This window comes from Mesoplodon mirus (assembly GCF_964341445.2).
Source record: "Mesoplodon mirus genome assembly, chromosome: 4".
NCBI lineage: Eukaryota > Metazoa > Chordata > Mammalia > Artiodactyla > Ziphiidae > Mesoplodon > Mesoplodon mirus.
Window position 1 is genome coordinate 113954604 of NC_138979.1, and position 19216 is coordinate 113973819.

Genomic DNA, 19216 nt, shown 5'->3' on the forward strand with positions numbered 1-19216 from the left:
TGGCACACAGTAGGAGCTCAATAAAATGATGGCTATCATTGCCATGGAAAGTTGATGGTGAGGTACCTACCTCTCAGGATTCTTGATCTCTTCGGTGACATAATTGAGGGTATCCCAGCCCGAGTAGGAAAACAGAGCTGAGTACAGTGCCAGAGCAATGTTGCCCACTGAACATGATGAACCCTCAAAGGAATTTTCAAAGTGAGTCGAGGCTCCTGGAACCCAGAGAATATGGAAAGGCAGAAGGATTAGTGGCCTACACCCCAACGACAAGGTGATCCAGTAAAGGAGAGGAAGAATGTGACGATAATAGAATGTGTGTGGCTTACAACACCTTGGCAGCAAGGGTACCAGTGGAAGAATGGGGAGCAGAAGAGAGACATCTACAGTAATGGGCCAGAGCGCAGGGATCTTGACAGGAAGGACCCCAGTGGCTCTCTAGAGTAAGGGTCCACGACAGAGCAGAGGGCTGGAGAACAGGGGTGACGCGGTTATGTCTGCCCCCTTCCTAACCCAGACAGCTGATACGGAGTGGAGGAAGGGCAGGGCTCAGTATGCCCAGTCAACAGAGTAGTTGCAGGGTAGGTGTTCACACCTGGAAACTGGGAGAGGAGTGGGTACAAGAGGTTCATTTCTGCCCTTGTCCGCTCCCAAGGGGAGAACAGTCAGAGCTACAGCATTGGGCTCGACAATCTGCAAAAGCTGGCTCCCAGGATATGGCTCTTTTTTGCCCAGATCAACCTCCTCTGGGAGGCAGCATGCAGAGAAGTGACAGGACAGGCTTTGGGCTCAGTCTGCCTGGGTACAGATTTCAGCTCCACTACTTAAGCTAGGGACTTCAGGGACTTCCCTGGTGGTCCAGGGGTTAGGACTCCTTGCTTGCATGGCAGGGGGCACGGGTTCAACCCCGGTGGGGGAACTAAGATCCTGCAAGCCTTGGGGCATGGCCAAAAAAATAAACAAAATGGGAATAATAGTACCCATTAAATGAAATCATGCACAGAGGTCACTTAGAGGAGTATGGCGTATGGAAAATGCTTAACAAACATTAGTTGCTGTCACTCATTTCTTACCCTGGCCAAGTCTAACAATGCCTGCGATGATGACGGCGATCAGCGCTAATACTTTTGCGTAGGTGAAAACATCTTGTACCAGGGTTCCCCACTTGACATAGGCACAGTTAATGAAGGTTAAGAGACCTGAAAGAAAAATAATACTGATTGGTGACTGACCCCACCGTCCAGAGGGCCCTAGACCCCCAAGCAGTTTTTCTAGTACCAGTCACCAAAATAGACCCTTTGGCCAAAGACAGAACTGTTTGGGCTCTGACCTGCTCTTCGTTGGAAACCTCTGCCCAGAATGCCCTCACCATTATCATTCAAAGGCACTTGCTGAGCACCTGTGTACACAGCAACACACACACAGACACACACACACACACACGCCCTCAGCACTTATACAAGAGACATAAAAGCGACTAGATTTGCTTACACACAAAAGTGCTCACAGCAATAGGAGGCACCTGGTAGCGGAACAGGATTAGTGATGCGTTCCAGCTGTTGGCTCTGAAAAGTCATGGTCTCTCCCCCTCTCCAGCCCTGTATCCCCTTATATGGGCTCCAGGACCCAGCACTCTGATGCTGTGGGATTACTGTTAACCTTGATGAGTCCTGTTGTGACTTATCCAACGTCTGGGCTAGCAGGTCAGGATGTGTGGCCAGGATTAGGCTGGAGGCCAGACTTCCTGCTACTGCCGGCCAGCTCAGCTGCTTGTTTTCATGCTTGGAAAGACTCTTGGCACTGAGGTTCCTACAGAAGGGGGATGGGGCATTTTTCCTGACTGGACAATGCAAAAGTCAGAGCCACAAACATTCCTCAAGTCTTTCTATCCTGGGGTAGAGGCAATCCCTTTACTTGGATGAGCTTCAGCAAAATTCATGGATTGCCCTTAGAGCCAGGGTTCTTAACCTAGGGCTTCCACAGGCCTGAAATTCTTTGTAAAGTGTTATGTACATATGTCCAAAGAATATGCATTGTTCTAAGAAAGGGGTCGGTAACTTTCACCAGAATCTCAGAGAAATCCACTACCCCACCCCCCAAAAAAGCTATAATCTGCTGCTTCAGAAGAAGAAATTCAAGAGGGGAAGAAAATCAAAAGAAACAATTCTGAAATTCAGCAGAATGTTCCTCAATCCCCCACCAACCTCTTAAACAAGCAGGCAGCCACATACCCAGCACCTTCCCTGCTGTGGCAAAGTGGATCATTTCACTGCTCCCTCCTTCCCAGCTCAGCAACTGGAGCACTAGAAGGAGGGCTTAACAGCCCTTCTCCCAAGGGCTGCGAAGACAAGATCAGAGCCAGCCTGCCTTACCAGAGGAGAAAGTGCTGGGCTTGCCTGCTTCAGGCCACTAACTCAGTCCCAAGTACTCCCTGTCTCAGTTCTGGCAGTGGTGTGACCCTCAGTGTCCCCAGTCCTTCTGTTTTGTTGTGTCCTGGTCTCATCACACTCTGGCCCAGAGGCTACTTCATCCTGAGAGGCAGGAAAGAGCAGCCCCTCAGAACAGCTGTCTCACCTTCTGTCTCCCCCTCCCTTACTGCCCGAGTTCTTTTCCGCTCTTCCAGAAAGGGGGCATTCCTGTCCCAAACAAACACTTGCCTTTCTGCCTAATAAACAAGCCAATGAACAACCAGACCTTATCACAGGGCTGGGCAAAAATGCACCCATAACTCCAGGCCAACGTAGTGTTAAGTTAATAAAGACATAAGCATGTAGTCTCCACAGGCATCCCATAAAACGGGCAAATCTTTCAGATCTGCTGATCCTCCTCAGCCAGTCACCCATCCTGTACTCCCCACTGGACTTCTGCCTCCTGCCTCTTCTCTCCATCCTGTAACCTCCACCCCTCACCCTCAGGCTCTGCTGCTGACTTACTAATATAACTCAAGCCAGGTTGGATTAGAAGCATCTGGGACAACTGGAGCTACCATATTCACAAGGGAATGGGGTCCCCTAATTAAAATTCATGGGTGGACTTCCCTGGTGGCACAGTGGTTAAGAATCCGCCTGCCAATGCAGGGGACACGGGTTCGAGCCCTGGCCTGGGAAGATCCCACATGCCACAGAGCAACTAAGCCCGTGCACCGCAACTACTGAACCTGTGCTCTAGAGCCCACGAGCCACAACTACTGAGCCCGTGCGCCTAGAGCCCATGCTCTGCAACAAGAGAAGCTACCGAAATGAGAAGCCTGCGCACAGCAACGAAGACCCAATGCAGCCAAAAATAAATTAATTAAAAAAAAAAATCATGGGTCGCCCTCAGGGTCACCAGGGGGACAACACTAAACTGGGATAGGCTTGAGAATTAAGAGACTGGTTCTGGTTCAGAGTCAGTCTGTAGCCACATGCCACATGCTTCTGTTCTCAGCTCTGTCCAAGGAAGAGCCAGCTCCTTATCCTTTACTACAACAAATTCTGAAAAGAAAATACATGGATTGTTTACATTTTAATCCCTACAGCTTCTCTAGTCTACTTCCATATCCATCCATCTGTGTCCTTCCTCTTACCCACCAGTGTTTCCTCCTCCCCCGCTCCTGAGCCTTTGTTCTTAGCCACTGACCCACCATCTTGCCCTGATCTGCTCTCCGTATTGAGCACAGGAGGTTCGGTTTGAACGAAGAAGGGAATCCTCTGGAAAGAGCGCTGGCCCTCATCTTCCCCAGCGCTCAGCTTCCTCCAGGGCCTCTTGGCCGTGGGAGCAGGAAATGGGTATGGCACGCAGCAGTGCTGACTGGGCTCTCTGTCCCCACCCCCAGCGGATACAGCTGACCGGTGGCCCCAGAGCCTAGCCAAGTGCACTGTTCTTGAAGTGGAGCCTGACCTCCTGCTTCAGAGGCAGGGAAGGGGGTGGGGGTAGGACATGGGGTTAGAATAATATGGAGGCAACTGCAAGTTAACCTCAAGGACAGAGATGCCCTACCCTCCTACCTCTAGGTGCAATTCAATCCCCACCCAACACTGGGCCAAGACCACAGAAAGATGGGCTGAAAATCACCTCGGACCATTGACTCAGGTGCACCTCCATTCCTGCTTTGACCCCTGCTTTGGAGGAAGAAGCAGCTGAGAAGAAGTCACTCCTATAATCATCTAAAGAGATGCTCCTGAATGGTCATGAAACCCAGCCTCCATGGGCCCCCGGAGGAGGAGGCTAGTTCCAGCACTAAGGCCCAGCGTCAGCTCTAGAACTAAAAGCAAGGAGAGCAGATGCCTGGCTTGATCCAGAAGTGAACAAAGCTTGCAGGCCCATTCAGGATCAGATGCCCAGATTTAGTTTAGATGTTCAAACTAAACAGTCCCTGAAAAAGAACATTCAGCCTACAATTCTCCCAGCACCATTAGTTTTAAATACATACAACATAACACACAACTTAGGCTGCTATTTAAGCCATTTTCTCCTTCAGATTCCCAGGGACTGTAAAAACCTCAGCAACTTATTAGGCCACTCATGCCGTTTGTAAAGAGACCAATAGCTCTTCCTCCCACCCAGCCAAAAACTTCTCCTTCGCAACTTCTAGCTAATTGTCCTGGACCTCTCCCCTGGAGCCACAAAGCATCAAGCTGAAGCCTCTCGCACATCATGATAAGCCCTTCTTATCATTAAAGGCTGACATCCTGTTCCCCTTGAGTCTTCCCTCTTCAGTCCAAAGACCTATTTTCTTCAACATCTTGTGTGATAAATATGGTTTCCCACTCACCAGCCCAGTTCACTCCTCTGTATTGATTGCACTTTGTCAGTGTCTCCCTGGAAACTGAGACCCACACAGAAAACTCCAGATATTGTTGCAGGCTATGGAGTCTCAGTTTGAACTCGTCAACTGTTAACTCCTTTTTTTCTCCCAAACTGATGAGCTTTTCCCTCTCCCTGTGTTTGGGCCTATTAAAAGTGATTTTTTTTTAATCCCAAATATGGGGCTTTACATTTATTCCTAGTAACTTTTCTCTCTGAATTTTTAGGCATCATTCCCATTTATCAGAAATGGAGTTCCCCCTTCATTTTAATCAGTTAGTTCAAGTGCCTTCAATTTTGTGAAATCTGCAAATCTGATTAGCAAACTTTCTGGATCTTCACTGAAGTCACTTATAAAAATGTTGACTAGGGTAGGCAGAGCCCTGTAGTCTATCACTATAGATCTTCCTCTCTGCTGTCATTATTCCACGACGTCAACCAGGAATCCACCAAACTATTTTTTTTTATCTAGTCCATCTTTTTCTACCTTGTCAACAAGAATATCACAAGAGTTTGCCAAGAACCACTCTGAAATCTGTATATACACGTCTCCGCTCTAGAAATCTAACGATGCTATCAAATAATGATTCAAATGAAATTAGTACATATTTATGCTAGAATGTTCATAGCTATACCATTGTAATAGTCAAAAATTTAAACAACCCAAATGCCAATCAATGATAGAATGGCTTAATGAATACAATGGAATACTAAACAGCAATGAGAATGAACCATCTACAGCTACAGACAAAATTATGGATGAATGTCACAAACGTATTAAGTGAACAAGCCAAACACAAGAGAGTACATACCCTTTATACCCATTTACATAAAAACAGGCTAAATTAATCTATGCTACTAGAAGTCAGAACAGTGATTTCCCTTAGCGTGTGCATGGGGGGCACAGGGGAGTGACTGGGAGAAACGCAGGAGAGGTTCAGGGGGCTGCCTTTTTGATGTGGATGCTGGTTACACATGTGTGTTCAGTTTGAAAATTCATCAAGCTGTACACTTACGACATGTGCACAGTTCCTTTTGTATATTACACTTGAATAAAAAATTAAAGTTGAACAAAAATGAGGTTAGCTTCTTTTTAGCAAATCTATACAGGTTACTAGAGATCCTCCTTTCTTCCCTTCACACTTTGCTAACCAGGTTTAACAGATGAGCCTAGAATTTGGGGAGGAATCAACCTCGGATTACCAGTGCAGAATGCTCAGAATCCATCCACCTCCTCTCTTTTTTTTTAATTTACTTATTTACTTTATTGATTTTTGGCTGCGTTGGATCTTCGTTGCTGTGCATGGGCTTTCTCTAGTTGCGGCAAGCGGGGGCCACTCTTCGTTGCGGTGTGCGGGCTTCTCATTGTGGTGGCTTCTCTTATTGTGGAGCATGGGCGCTAGGCACGTGGGCTTCAGTAGTTGTGGCTCACGGGCTCTAGGGCGCAGGCTCAGTAGTTGTGGCAAATGGGCTTAGTTGCTCTGCGGCATGTGGTATCTTCCCAGACCAGGGCTCAAACCCCTGTCCCCTGCATTAGCAGGCGGATTCTTAACCACTGCGCCACCAGGGAAGTCCCTCCTTTTCTTTCTTGGAAAGCCGGGTTATCACTTGTGGTAGGCACAGTGGCCCTGAGAAACAGAAGAGTCAGTGTGAAAGACTTTTGATGTGAGAAAGACTTGACTAGCTACTGCTGGCTTTGAAGATGGAAGGGGGCCATGAGCCCCTAGAAGCTAGAAAAGGCAAGAAAATGGATTCTCCCCTAGAGCCTCCAGAAAGGAACATGGCAATGCTGACACCTTGATGTTAGCCCGGTGAGACCCTTTTCAGACTTCTGACCTACAGAACTGTGAAATAATAAATTTGTGTTGTTTTAAACCACTAAATTGGTTGTAATTTGCTACAGCAGCAATAGGAAACTAATAAGTCACTCAACAGTTTCCTTTTTATACCCTTCCTGTTCTCCAAGGTCCTGGAGATGCCTAGTAGTCATTCTGTCATCTCAACTAATTATAAATTCTTTCCATTTGTTTGCAAGTGGATAGTTAAAAACATTTAAAGCAATGACACGCTTTATTATTATCTCCTCAACTCTCTTGGTCTTGTTTTTTGTTGGCCTAGATCTATCGGGCTGTTGGGTTTTTATTGAACCCTTTCTTAGGGGAGCAATCCTTCTGCAGGTAAAGTTAGAGGAAAAGTGGGACTGTGGCCTCTCCTTTCCACCATCTATTATCATAGATCTAACTGCCCCCAGAGCATCCAGCCTTGCCCCTGCTGTTCTCACTCTGAACATTGCTCTCGGAAACTTTTGTTGGCCTTAGTCACTTCTTCAGGTCTTAGTTTATGCTGGGCATTAACCTTCTGGACACTCTCCTTGCAGGGTCACTCCTTTATTTATTTAGTCTTGATTATGTCACCTCTCATCTCTTGCATATCGTTTCTAAAAATCTGAGCTCATCAAAAATCAATGTGTAAGGGGTTTCCCTGGTGGCGCAGTGGTTGAGAGTCCACCTGCCGATGCAGGGGACACGGGTTCGTGCCCCGGTCCGGGAAGATCCCACATGCCGCAGAGCGGCTAGGCCTGTGAGCCATGGCCGCTGAGCCTGCGCATCCGGAGCCTGTGCTCCGCAACGGGAGAGGCCACAGCAGTGAGAGGCCCGCGTACTGAAAAAAAAAAAAAAAAAAATCATCAATGTGTTAGGGGCTTCCCTGGTAGTGCAGTAGTTAAGAATCTGCCTGCCAATGCAGGGGACACGGGTTCGAGCCCTGGTCTGGGAAGACCTCACATGCCACAGAGCAACTAAGCCCGTGCGCCACAACTACTGAAGCCCACGTGCTTAGAGCCCCTGCTCCACAGCAAGAAAAGCCACCACAAAGAGAAGCCCGCACACTGCAAAGAAGAGTAGCCCCGCTCACTGCAACTGGAGAAACCCTGTAGCAATGATGACCCAACACAGCAAGAACTTAAAAAATAAATAAATTTTAAAAAATCAATTAGTTTAAAAAAAATCAATGTGTTCAATCACATCACTTTCTTCAGATGATTCTCCTGTTCTTCCTAAATAAGATTAATTATTGTATCAGAATTTCATCTTGAAGGGACTTCCCTGGTAGTCCAGTGGGTAAGACTCCACACTCCCAATGCAGGGGGCCCAGGTTCGATCCCTGGTCGGGGAACTAGATCCCGCGTGCAGGCCTCAACTAAAAAGTCCGCATGGCCCCGCGTGCCACCGCGCTTCCGGGGGCCGTTATTGCCCGGGTCACGCTCCTGCCCACCCGCCTCAGGACCCTAGACCATGGAGGAGCCTGGTATGCCTCATGAGTCAGCAGAGGATTTGTTTCATTTCAACATCGGAGGCTGGCATTTCTCAGTTCCCAGAAGCAAACTCGCTCAGTTCCCAGACTCCCTGTTATGGAAGGAGGCTTCAGCGTTGACCTCTTCGGAAAGCCAGAGGCTGCTCATTGACAGAGATGGTTCCACATTCAGGCATGTGCACTATTACCTCTACACCTCCAAACTCTCCTTCTCCAGTTGTGCAGAACTGAACTTGCTCTATGAGCAAGCACTGTGTTTGCAGCTGATGCCTTTGCTGCAGGTAAGATACTCTTGTCTTCCAGGAGTGGTGATCAGTAACATAGGCCTTACATCACTAAAATGTGTGTCCTTTTATATATTCGTTGCTGAGATGATCCTCTTAATGAGGAAGTGTGATGAGTGAGATAAGGTAATAAACGGTACACTAGAAACGCATGTTCTGAATAAAGGATTTCATCCTGACTCTGCCTTATCTATGCCAGCAGCCACCACAGACCCAGGATAGGACTTTCCGCGGCCTGAAAGGGTGTTCTTGACTCTTGGAAATCCTAGCTTAAGCTTCTTCTTTCTTTTGTTGTTGAATTTTAAAAGGTGGAAACACTAGAAATTGTAGGATTTGCTACATACACTGTGTCTGAGATTTAAAATCTAAAAGATTTGTCAAGAACATTACTTCTTGGGACTTCCCTGGTGGCCCAGTGGTTAAGAATCCTCCTGCCAATACAGGGAACATGGGTTCGATCCCTGTTCCAGGAAGATCCCACATGCCGCAGAGCAACTAAGCCCGTGCGCCACAACTACTGAGCCTGCGCTCTAGAGCCCGAGAGCCACAACTACTGAGCCCATGTGCCACAACTACTGAAGCCCATGCGCCTAGAGCCCGTGCTTCAGAACAAGAGAAGCCACCACAATGAGAAGCCCACTCGCCGCAACTAGAGAAAGCCCGTGCGCAGCAACAAAGACCCAATGCAGCCAAAAATTAATTAACTAATTAATTAAAAAAAAAAAAAAAGGACATCACTTCTCACTGTGCCTGTTAGGTACACAATGTTCACTTACAGCAAAGTAAAACGTCCTCCAAACTGCAGAATCTTTCATTTGTCTTCACTTCTCTGTTTTCCAAGACTTCTTTTCTCGGTATAAGAGCTTTAAATACCTTTACTTTTAAACCATCATAGTATCACTGAAGAACATTACCTTCTTTCTTAATTTTTCTCCAGACTACAGAAATCATTTCTGTGGTTTATCTTAGTTTATTCTTAGTTTTTGAACAATGATATTTTTTTAACCTGGAAGAACTAAATATTGTGACTGGGAAGGACCATTGGCCATGCTCCATGTCAATCCTACTGTCTGGACAAGGTGTTGTTTATTCTGTCTTCACGAGCACTGACTGACAAGCCACAGTGCAGCTCAGTGCACTACGAACTATGCCTCTCCAACACCTCAAAGAAGAGAATTGAGGTAGACCATGCATATCTGGGTCACATGGGAATGAGAACATTTCATAATGTATGTTTTCATGGACACTGTTTACGAAATCAGTGTTTTCTCTTGAAAGGTATTATACATTTGGAAATCAAAATCCTTAACATACTCCAGTGCAGGTTGTTGTATATTCTTTTCTTTTTATTTTTTTTTAAAGTTACCCACCCAAAATAAAAATTTTTCAACTAAAAAAAAAAAAAAGTCCACATGCCACAACTATGAGCCCGCATGCCACAACTAAGACCTGGTGCAGCCAAAATAAATAAACAAATATTAAAAAAAAAAAAAAGAATTTCATTTTGAAGACACCCCTGGTCTTTTTCCTGTTTTTAAATCCCTGGCTGTAAAATTGTAATTCTTTGCCCTGAACTTTTCTGCAATCTCTTTGCCTAAAATTTAGAGTACATTTTGGAGGAAATCCAGCATTTCTTTTTCTGGGACATAAACTCTGAGAAGGCATAATCACTTCCTCATAAGGATTCCACATTGCCCCTGGTTATGTCAAATAATAATAATAATAAATCCTTATCCTTTAGAGACATATATTGAAGCCTTTATGGATTAAATGGTTTGATGTCTTGGATTTGATTTAAATAATCTAGTGTGGGTGAGGAAGGGGTGGTTGGAGCATATATGTTGATAAAACAGTGTTGATAATCATTGATGCTGGTGCTTGAACCCTGGGAGTTCACTGTGCAATTTGCTCTACTTTTGTATATGTTTGAAATCTTCCATAATTAACCATTTTTTTTTAATGTAGAGAGGTACTGCTTCTAATAGAATGCAACTGATTTTAGCAAAAGATGCTCAGGGAATTGAAGCTTCCACTGCTACCATATTTCCCTTTTGTACAAATTTTATGATTTTTATGAGGAAAGCAAAACACTTATTCTTCTGATCTGAGAGTGTGCAGTAAATGCCCACAGTTACATCATTCCTACTTCTTTTTGCTTTTATCTTCGTGTTCTCTTCACCATGCTTCTTCCCTTAGGATGGGGGTTTATTTCCATGTACTTTACTATGGGAGATCTTCAGGAAAAATCTCTAACTGGTATCTGAGAGCCCTCTGATAGCACTATGTAATAATTCTTCTTCCCAAGGTAAGCAGATGGGATTAACAGAGGCCAGGGCCTTGGTGTCCTTTCTAAGAGATGGGCCACGTATCTGTAATGAGGAAGGAAGAGACTTCTCCTGTTTAGTTGTGAAAAGCAGCCCTCCTGCAGGCAAAAAGCTGGAGGCAGTACTGGGTAGTACTGTCCATTACATTTGTTGGGAAAGAGAGAAGAAAGGGGAGGTAAAATCCTTTGACAGGTCTCTGTGTCTTGGTCCTGAAATTTCCCTCTCACTGCAATCAAAAGAATCAAAAAGTAACCTTGCCCAGAGGGAGCAGGCATCCCTTATTATAGCAGATCCTCATACAAGTACATCTCTCTTTGATATATTATATCAATCTCAGCTTTTCTAGCAAATCCATCACTTTTGAACAAGGTATACTTTTTTTTTTTTTTTTTTTTGGCTGTGTTGGGTCTTCACTGCTGCGCGTGGGCTTTGTTTAGTTGTGGCGAGCGGGGGCTACTCTTTGTTGCGGTGCACGGGCTTCTCTTGTTGAGGAGCACGGGCGCTAGGTACACGGGTTTCAGTAGTTGTGGCTCGTGGGCTCTAGAGCACAGGTTCAGTAGTTGTGGTGCACGGGCTTAGTTGCTCCACGGCATGTGGGATCTTCCTGGACCAGGGCTCAAACCCGTGTCCCCTGCATTGGCAGGCAGATTCTCAACCACTGCACCACCAGGGAAGCCCAAACAAGGTATACTCTGTCACTGTCATATTCTAATCAAATAAATTGTTTCCTCCTTACAGTAAATGTAAAAAGCAAATGTGTTTATTAGCCTCACTGAACGTTGATGAGTCCAAAAGCATCACTCCCAATCTTCTAGCTTCTCCAAATGCATTACTGAGCAATTTTTCCAACTTTATTCTTCTTTCTCTATAATACCTCATAGCCTCCAAACTACCCAGATGTATACTTCTATCTGTGTATTTTTCCCCTTCCTCTAAAATTTCAGTTTAAAGCTTCATTAAGTGCATCTCTCCCAATCTCTATAACATCTGCTCCATCCCTCACCAGAGTGTATCCTCTGGTATCCTAGCATTTACATTCCAGGGCTTAGTTCTGTGTTCTCTTTTTTCTTTCACATACACAGACTTCAAGTGACAAAGAGATGAAGATTCCACCTGCCACTCCATTTGCTATCGTGAACTTCAAAGTCACCAGTGACACGTCTCATGTGTCTTCTGACTGGTGACATCATTCATCCCCCAGCAATCAGCAGAAGTATAGCAGCCTGTGGGCTTAACTGAGGTGAGCAAGCTCTCTGTCACATGTTACTCAAGAAAAACCACCCATCTCTGCATTAGGCTAGTCTATGCATAGTCAGAGTCACACTGCTGGGGAGCAGTCCAGCCCCTTAACTGGTACGCTCAGGCCTACGAATAGCCAGATGTCTCCAGAATACTGTACCGAGGCGGTTCCCTCAGAAGGACCAGATTTAAGCTCTCCAAAAAAGCCTCAGCTCTTCTGCCTAAAGCCAGACATTTCAAGTTTTTCCTTGTTTTCTTTACTGCTTGTTTTGTTTTTTGTTGTTGAATGCTGGTTTAGGATACTCTCTACATCTTAAAAATCACTTTTTCTTCTTGATTCCTTGATTGATTATTTCTTCCACCCTTCCTAGGTGCTGTTGTATCTCCCAGATAGCAGCTGGTCCCCAAACACTTTTACCTTTTCAGGCTACATAATAACCATGTCGTTTACTCAGGCTTCATGGGTGACAGCATCCGGCAAGAAGACACACGGGGGCTTCCCTGGTGGCGCAGTGGTTGAGAGTCCGCCTGCCGATGCAGGGGACGGGGGTTCGTGCCCCGGTCCGGGAAGATCCCACATGCCGCGGAGCGGCTGGGCCCGTGAGCCATGGCCGCTGAGCCTGCGCGTCCGGAGCCTGTGCTCCGCAACGGGAGAGGCCACGGCAGTGAGAGGCCCGCGTACCGCAAAAAAAAAAAAAAAAAGTTCCCTGGGTGATTCTAAAGCATGGTGACAATTGAGAACCTCTCTTTCCAAGGCCCCCATCAGTTCTCCTCAGCAGGAACTTTCTGCTTCCTCAAGTCTTGTTCTCCAAGCTAATTTCCATTCTTCTGCCAGTGGTTCAGAGTTATTTGGCTGGGGGAAAAGAGAGGGAGAGGAAGGGGCCAGGAGTATTTTTTTTTTAATGTTTATTTATTTATTTATTTGGTTGTGCCGGGTCTTAGGTGCAGCAGGTGGGCTCCTCAGTTGCAGCATGCATGTGGGATCTAGTTCCCACATGGCCAGGGACTGAACCCTAACCCCTGCATTGGGAGCACAGAGTCTTATCAACTGCGCCATCACGGAAGTCCCACGTGTTTTTTTTAAACCCGCTAGGTGACTCCAATGGTCAGCCGAGGTTGGCACCCACTGTCCCTAGCTCCTTCCCCAGCTTCCTCTAGGCTGTTCCCTTAGCCTCTTGTGAGAGAAAGAGAATAGAAAAAGGAAGAGACCAAGGGTGAACCCTTGAAAAGCTTTGGGGATCAGGCCAGCACAGAGCTCCATCTCCCTCCCTGCTGGTGAAGAGTTTGTTCCAAAGTTCACATTGACCCCATACCAGAAAGACCTCAGCGCTCTGACTCTAGTCCCCTTGCTGCTGTGAATGTGGAACATGAAATGTAAGCTTCCTGGGCTTCCCTGGTGGAACAGTGGTTAAGAATCTGCCTGCCAATGCAGGGGACACAGGAGCTCTGGTCAGGGAAGATCCCACATGCCGCTGAGCAACTAAGCCCGCGAGCCACAACTACTGAGCTCACGTGCCAAAACTACTGAAGCCTGCACACCACAACTACTGAAGCCCGTATGCCACAACTACTGAAGCCTGTGAGCCTAGAGCCTGAGCTCTGCAACAGGAGAAGCCACCGCAATGAGAAGCCCGCGCACCACAACGAAGACCCAACGCAGCCAAAAATAAACAATAAATAAAATAAATTTATTATAAAAAAAAGAAATGTAAGCTTCCTCACCCCCACCTTAAAATGGATAATCCCTTTGGAAGAGGCAACTAGCTTCCAAGTAGAAAGTTCAAAGGGCAAAAGGCAGTTGGCGGCCCAGCATCTGGCTGTTCCACCTCGTTAGCCACAAGGACACGAAGTCTTCCAGTACCAGGAAAAGCTGCCCGAGGACAGTGGCCAAAGCTCTCAGAGATCTGAAGTCCTAGAGCGTCCACAAGCGGCTCGAGCAGCCGCCCTCCCCTCTGCCCAGGCCCCACAGTGGCCCTCAGCCCCCAACACCCTGAGAGCCAAGAGATGCAATGCCTTTCTCGGCCAAACTGAATCTGGAGCTGTACCTTCTGTTCACTCCTCCAGCGGACATTCACTGAAAAGCACCTACTACACGCAAATCACGAGGGTCAAGCGTCAGGGATGCCGAGACCGCCTGACCCCTAAAGAGTAATCTGTTCACATGGGGGCCCGCATGTGTGCTGCTGGCCGACTGGTACAGCAGGCAGACTGAATACACAGGAGATAAAACATCCCATTAACAAAAGGCAGCAATCTAGACCAAAAAAACTGGGTCACAGGGTCACTGACATTCTTACATACATCATCTAATTTAATCTGACAGAGTAGGTTTATTATCTTCATCTTACAATTGAGAAAACTGAGGCCACTCAGCCAGTGGCCAGCTCAAAAGCTTGTACACATTCCACTACACTATATGCCCCCCATTTGCATGCAAGGATGTGGGCCGGGGAGTGGGACTATCTCCCCCTGGGGTAACAGGGCTTCCTGGCTGCAGAGAACTAGAGCAATCCTCAAAGAGCTCTGAGAAGCCAATGTAATCAGCTTCAGGAGGGGCTGAATGCACACCCCTCTGGCTGGGAAAAGTAACCATTTATAGAGCCCTGAACGGGACAGCAAGATTCCTTCAGAACTCAGAATTCATCCATTCATCCATTCATTCTTCCATGCATCCATCCATCCAATAAGCATGTATTGAGCTTGAACCCACTGTGTTCCAGACCCTGTGCAGACTCTTTGATTAAGACCCAGTCCCCAGCCTTCCCAGAAAAGTAAACTTGGGCGATTACAAGAATCAGGTGTTATGAAAGTCACTGAGAGGCAACCCATCCAGTCTGGGGGAGTGAAGTGGGTGCAGGTGGGCACCAGGACCACTGTTACCTGCACTGAGTGTACAGAGGCTAATGCTGGGGTGGGGGGAAGGGAGGTGGAATTCCTGGTGGAGAGGGCAGCATGTGATTACCTTGACAATGCAATGAGTGAAGTCACCCATGCATACAAAAAACTTACCTAAGCAATAAATAATCCGTAAATGATTTCAAGGTCTATTAGCAATACTAGCTTATCTAGGGCTGTAGTTAGTTCATCAGCAGTTCTAAAGGAGGACTACGCCTGTAAAGGAAACGTAAGCCACCCGGACAGAAGTAGAAACCGTATATGCTCTCCCGAAATTGTCACTGATGAATAGGAAAGGGTGAAAGTATGGTAGAAATATAGATCACGCCTCTGTGAGGTAGAGTCCTATTCTACAGATGAGGAAACTGAGACTAATGAATTTAACCTGCCTGATGCCGTGCTTCTCACCACCAGGCACCGCTGCCTCTCAAAGGAATGAGGATGCGCCCTGGACTGTTCAAGGGACAGAAATGCTGACTCCAGGATCCCAAGTATTCCAACCATGGGGAAGACTTCATTGTAGGGTATGAATATTTCATCCAAGTTTTCCAGAAACGCAGCCCCAAACCAACCTAAGGCGAGCTTAAGTCTTTCCCATAAACTCCCCCCTCAGCTTTGGTTCCTTCCACTAACAACCGCCTTCCTTGCCTCCAGAGTCCATCTTCTAGAAAGCACATCTATATTCCCTTCCCTGTCCTTTCTCCACAATGCAGTCTGATATCTGCTGCACTACTCCAGTGAAAAGCCTGCCAAAGTTCCCCTTGACCTCCTTCTTGTCAATTCCAACGATGTTCCATTCCATATTTTATTTAACAGTTCTTCCAACAAAGGCTACTTTTGAGTGTAAACCCACCTGCCTTGGGTGCACTGCCTTTCCTCGGAACCGTTTACATATCTGTCCCTCCCATCAACTGTGAGCTATGTGAGGGTAGAGATTGGGTAACAGTTATCTTTGTATCCCCAGGGCCTAACCCAGAACTAGGCAGAGTTGATACTCAATAAATCATGCTGGATAAATAAACGATCTCTCCAAAATCTGACTCCGCCCTCACTGCCCTGAAATTTCCCTCTCCAAAGTCACCCGTGATCTTCATGTTGATAAATCCAAACAACTCCACTCAGTCCTATCTAGCTTGACCTCTTAGCAGACTGGACACTGTTGGCCACGGACTCCTCAAACTGCTCTCTTCCACTCACCCTCTCCACGTTTCCCTATTTCTCTGGATGCTGCTTCTCCATCTTTTTTGCAGAATACCTCTCCCTCAACGATGGTACTCTAAGGATTCTTATAATTCTAAGAATTCCAAGAATGCTACCCAAAGCCCTTTTCTCTTCCCTTTCTATATCTCGTCCCAGGATCATCTCATCTGCTACTGTGATTTCAACTACTATACTCTGATGATTCCCAAAAGTATATCACCAGCCCAACTGTCATGATTCCAGATACACAGGAATATCTAACCACCTACTCAACATCACCAGGCACAAACTGATTCCATCAATTTCTTGCAAACCTACTACTGCTCCTCCAGTGTTCCCCCTATAAGTAAATGGCATCACCATTCACCCAGTTGTCCAAGCCAGATGCCAAAGCTCAGTATCTTATCATCGACAATCTCTAACCATATCTAACTGGTGTCCAAGTCTTAACCAGTATCTTCATCCCCAAAACGTGACTCTAGTCCAAGCCACCAGCATCTCTCACCAGGATCATGGCAACAGCTTCCTAACTGGTCCCACTGCTTTTGGCCCTGCAAAGTCAGAATAATCTTCCTAAAAATCACAAATTATTTAAAATCTAAATCACAAATATCACTCCCCTACTTTGAAAGCCCAAAGAGGTTTTTCATTGCCTTAGAGGAAGCCCACCAAACTCCTTAATATAGCATGTGCTGTAGGTTATATTTTCCAAAGATATCTCGACAATATCTCCCATCCCACATGCTTTTCATACAATGTGACTTTAACACTCTGCCCATCAAGAGGTAGGGTCTGTGTCTCTTCTCTTAAAACTGGATGGTCTTCTGTGAATGTTTCTACCTATATAGTACTGCAGGAGTGATACCATGTGACTTCAGAGGCTAGGTCATAAGAGGCAATGCAGCTTCCACTTTGCTTGCTCGGATACTCATTCTTGAAGCCTTCAGCCACCAAGTAAAACAGTCTGATTGCGCTGAGGCTGCCATTATGTGAGAAAGCTCAACGTAGTCCATATGGAGAGACCCCATGGAAAAGCCCTGACGCGACTTGAGAAAAAGATGCCCATCTAGTCTGCATCTGCTTCAGCTTCCGCCTGTTTCACCTCCTGCCACCATCTGACTACAACCACATAAGACCCTGAGCCAGAACTGCCCCACTTAGCCCTTCCCAAATTCCTAAGCCATAGAAACCAAGAAAGAATAAAATGACTGCTTGAAAACACCTTTTTGTGTGATTTGTTACACAGCAATAATAACTAGAACAGTTTATATAAAGCCCTGAACAACCTATCCTGTGACCTCCATCTACCTCTGCAGGCCAACTCTCAACATTTCCTACCTTAAACGCAATACCTGAGCTCCTTTCAGTGTCTCAAAGATGTCCTTTCTTGTCTTCAAGTTTTCACACATTCGTTCTTGCTGCCTGAGATGCTCCTCTTCCCTCTCTACTCGGTTAATTCTTCTTCATTCAGGTGTCAACTTCCTTATGCAGAGCTTCCAAACCCCTAGGCTATTCAGGTTTCCTCCTGGGCTCCCTCTGCCTCACAAGTCACAACACTCATCATGATCCATTGTAATCTTGGACTGGGTTGCCCATCCTGTACACACACACACGCGCGCGCTCCATAACGACAATGACCAGTGCTGGGAAAACAGCAGTTCAGGCTTTTGTCGTTTCCTACCTAGATGGGTAAGAAAGCTATCTAACCTGTGTCTCTGCCTCCAGACTTGCTCTTAGGTCCCACCCCAGCTGCCCTGCTCCCTCCTTCCAATCCTGCAATGGCTCCTTATAGGCTTCAGGAGAAAATCTAAGCCCTCTAGGAAGGTTTGGCCTCGTGCGCTAACCCCTTGCCTCCCCTTGTCCCCTCACATCCCACAATCCCCCATGCACAGCCCGCGCCCCACACTTCTTCTCACCTTTGTGCCTTTACATTGCCTTTGCCTGTGCCTAGAATTCCTTACGCCTTCTTCATTCAACAGACATTTACTGAGTACCTAGAGGATGCCAGGCACTGTTCTAGGTGCCAGAGGCTCAGCAGTGTGCAAAACAAAGTCCTTACTTTCATGATGTTGATACTCTAGAGGCAAAGATAGATAATAAACAAGTAAAGAATTAATGTCAGGTGGTAAGAAAAACAAAACTGGCTGGGAGACTGCGAGTGACCATTTTAGATGGGATAGGTCTCCGGTAAGGCAATATTTGTGCAAAGACTTGAATGGAGTAAAGGAATAAACTCTGAAGGCATCTGGGGAAAAAGCCTTCCCGGCAGAAAGAACAATAGGTACAAAGTCCTTGAAGCGGGAGTGTGCCAGGCAAATTGGAAGAAAAGCAAGAAGGGGAGGCCCGGAGCTGCAGCGGAGAGAGTGAGGGTGAGAGGGATGAGATGTGTCACAGCGTCCGATGGCGTCGGCTCTGTAGGCTGTGGTGAGTGGGTTCTTCACCACCCCCCCTTGACTCCTCTCCATCCTTCAGTGCTGGGTACTGAGTGCGGACCTCACCTCCTGAATTAGCCGCACTCAAGCCCCTCCCAGCACTCACCATATACAATGTTTCACTGACTATTTTTGCCCTTCTTCTCCACTAACCATGAGTTCCCTGCAAGAAGGGCTCTACCTTTCAGCCTCATACCTTAGAGAACCCACCGCATTCAGTAAATTTTCCTCAAATAGTCAAAACTTTCTTCCTTTGTTCTGGCTCCATGCCCTGCAAGGAATTCCCTGATTACTAGATGGGTTCCCCGGTGACTATGGTACTAGGAAAGGGGTATCTTGATAGCGAACACATGCCTTCTGCTCATTAGAAATCATACATGTGGGACTTCTCTGGCGGTCCAGTGGTTAAGACTCCGTGCTTCCAACGCAGCGGGCACGGGATTGATCCCTGGTTGGGGAACTAAGATCCCACATGCAGCATGGCGCGGCCAAAAAATAAAAATAATTTTTAAAAAAAGAAATCATACATGTATGCTCACCATGTACATTAATAGACTGACATCAACATGTACGTCTTTTTTAGGTAAGTGTGACTCAGTTGGGGGAAAATGACCAATTCTGGGTCATGATGACTCTAGGAAGGCACAGCTCTTGGAAGGGCACATGAGCATCCCAGCGGAAGCCCCAGGTGCCCCCTCTACCTCATCACTCAGCCCACCTTCCCTATTTCAGAAGGCAACCCCAT

General features: G+C 46.6%; 1 protein-coding gene across 7 annotated transcripts in view; it reads right to left on the bottom strand.

Annotated features, from left to right (window-relative positions):
- SLC7A7 (solute carrier family 7 member 7) overlaps positions 1–19216 on the bottom strand; it is a 40580-nt gene that overhangs the window by 4810 nt on the left and 16554 nt on the right. For all 7 annotated transcript variants that reach the window (XM_082620147.1, XM_082620144.1, XM_082620143.1 and 4 more), the window contains 2 exons: positions 1074–1199; positions 71–215 (listed from right to left, as the gene is read on the bottom strand). In XM_082620147.1, coding sequence (XP_082476273.1) covers positions 71–215; positions 1074–1199 — 271 coding nt within the window. The remainder of the gene's footprint in view (positions 1–70; positions 216–1073; positions 1200–19216) is intronic.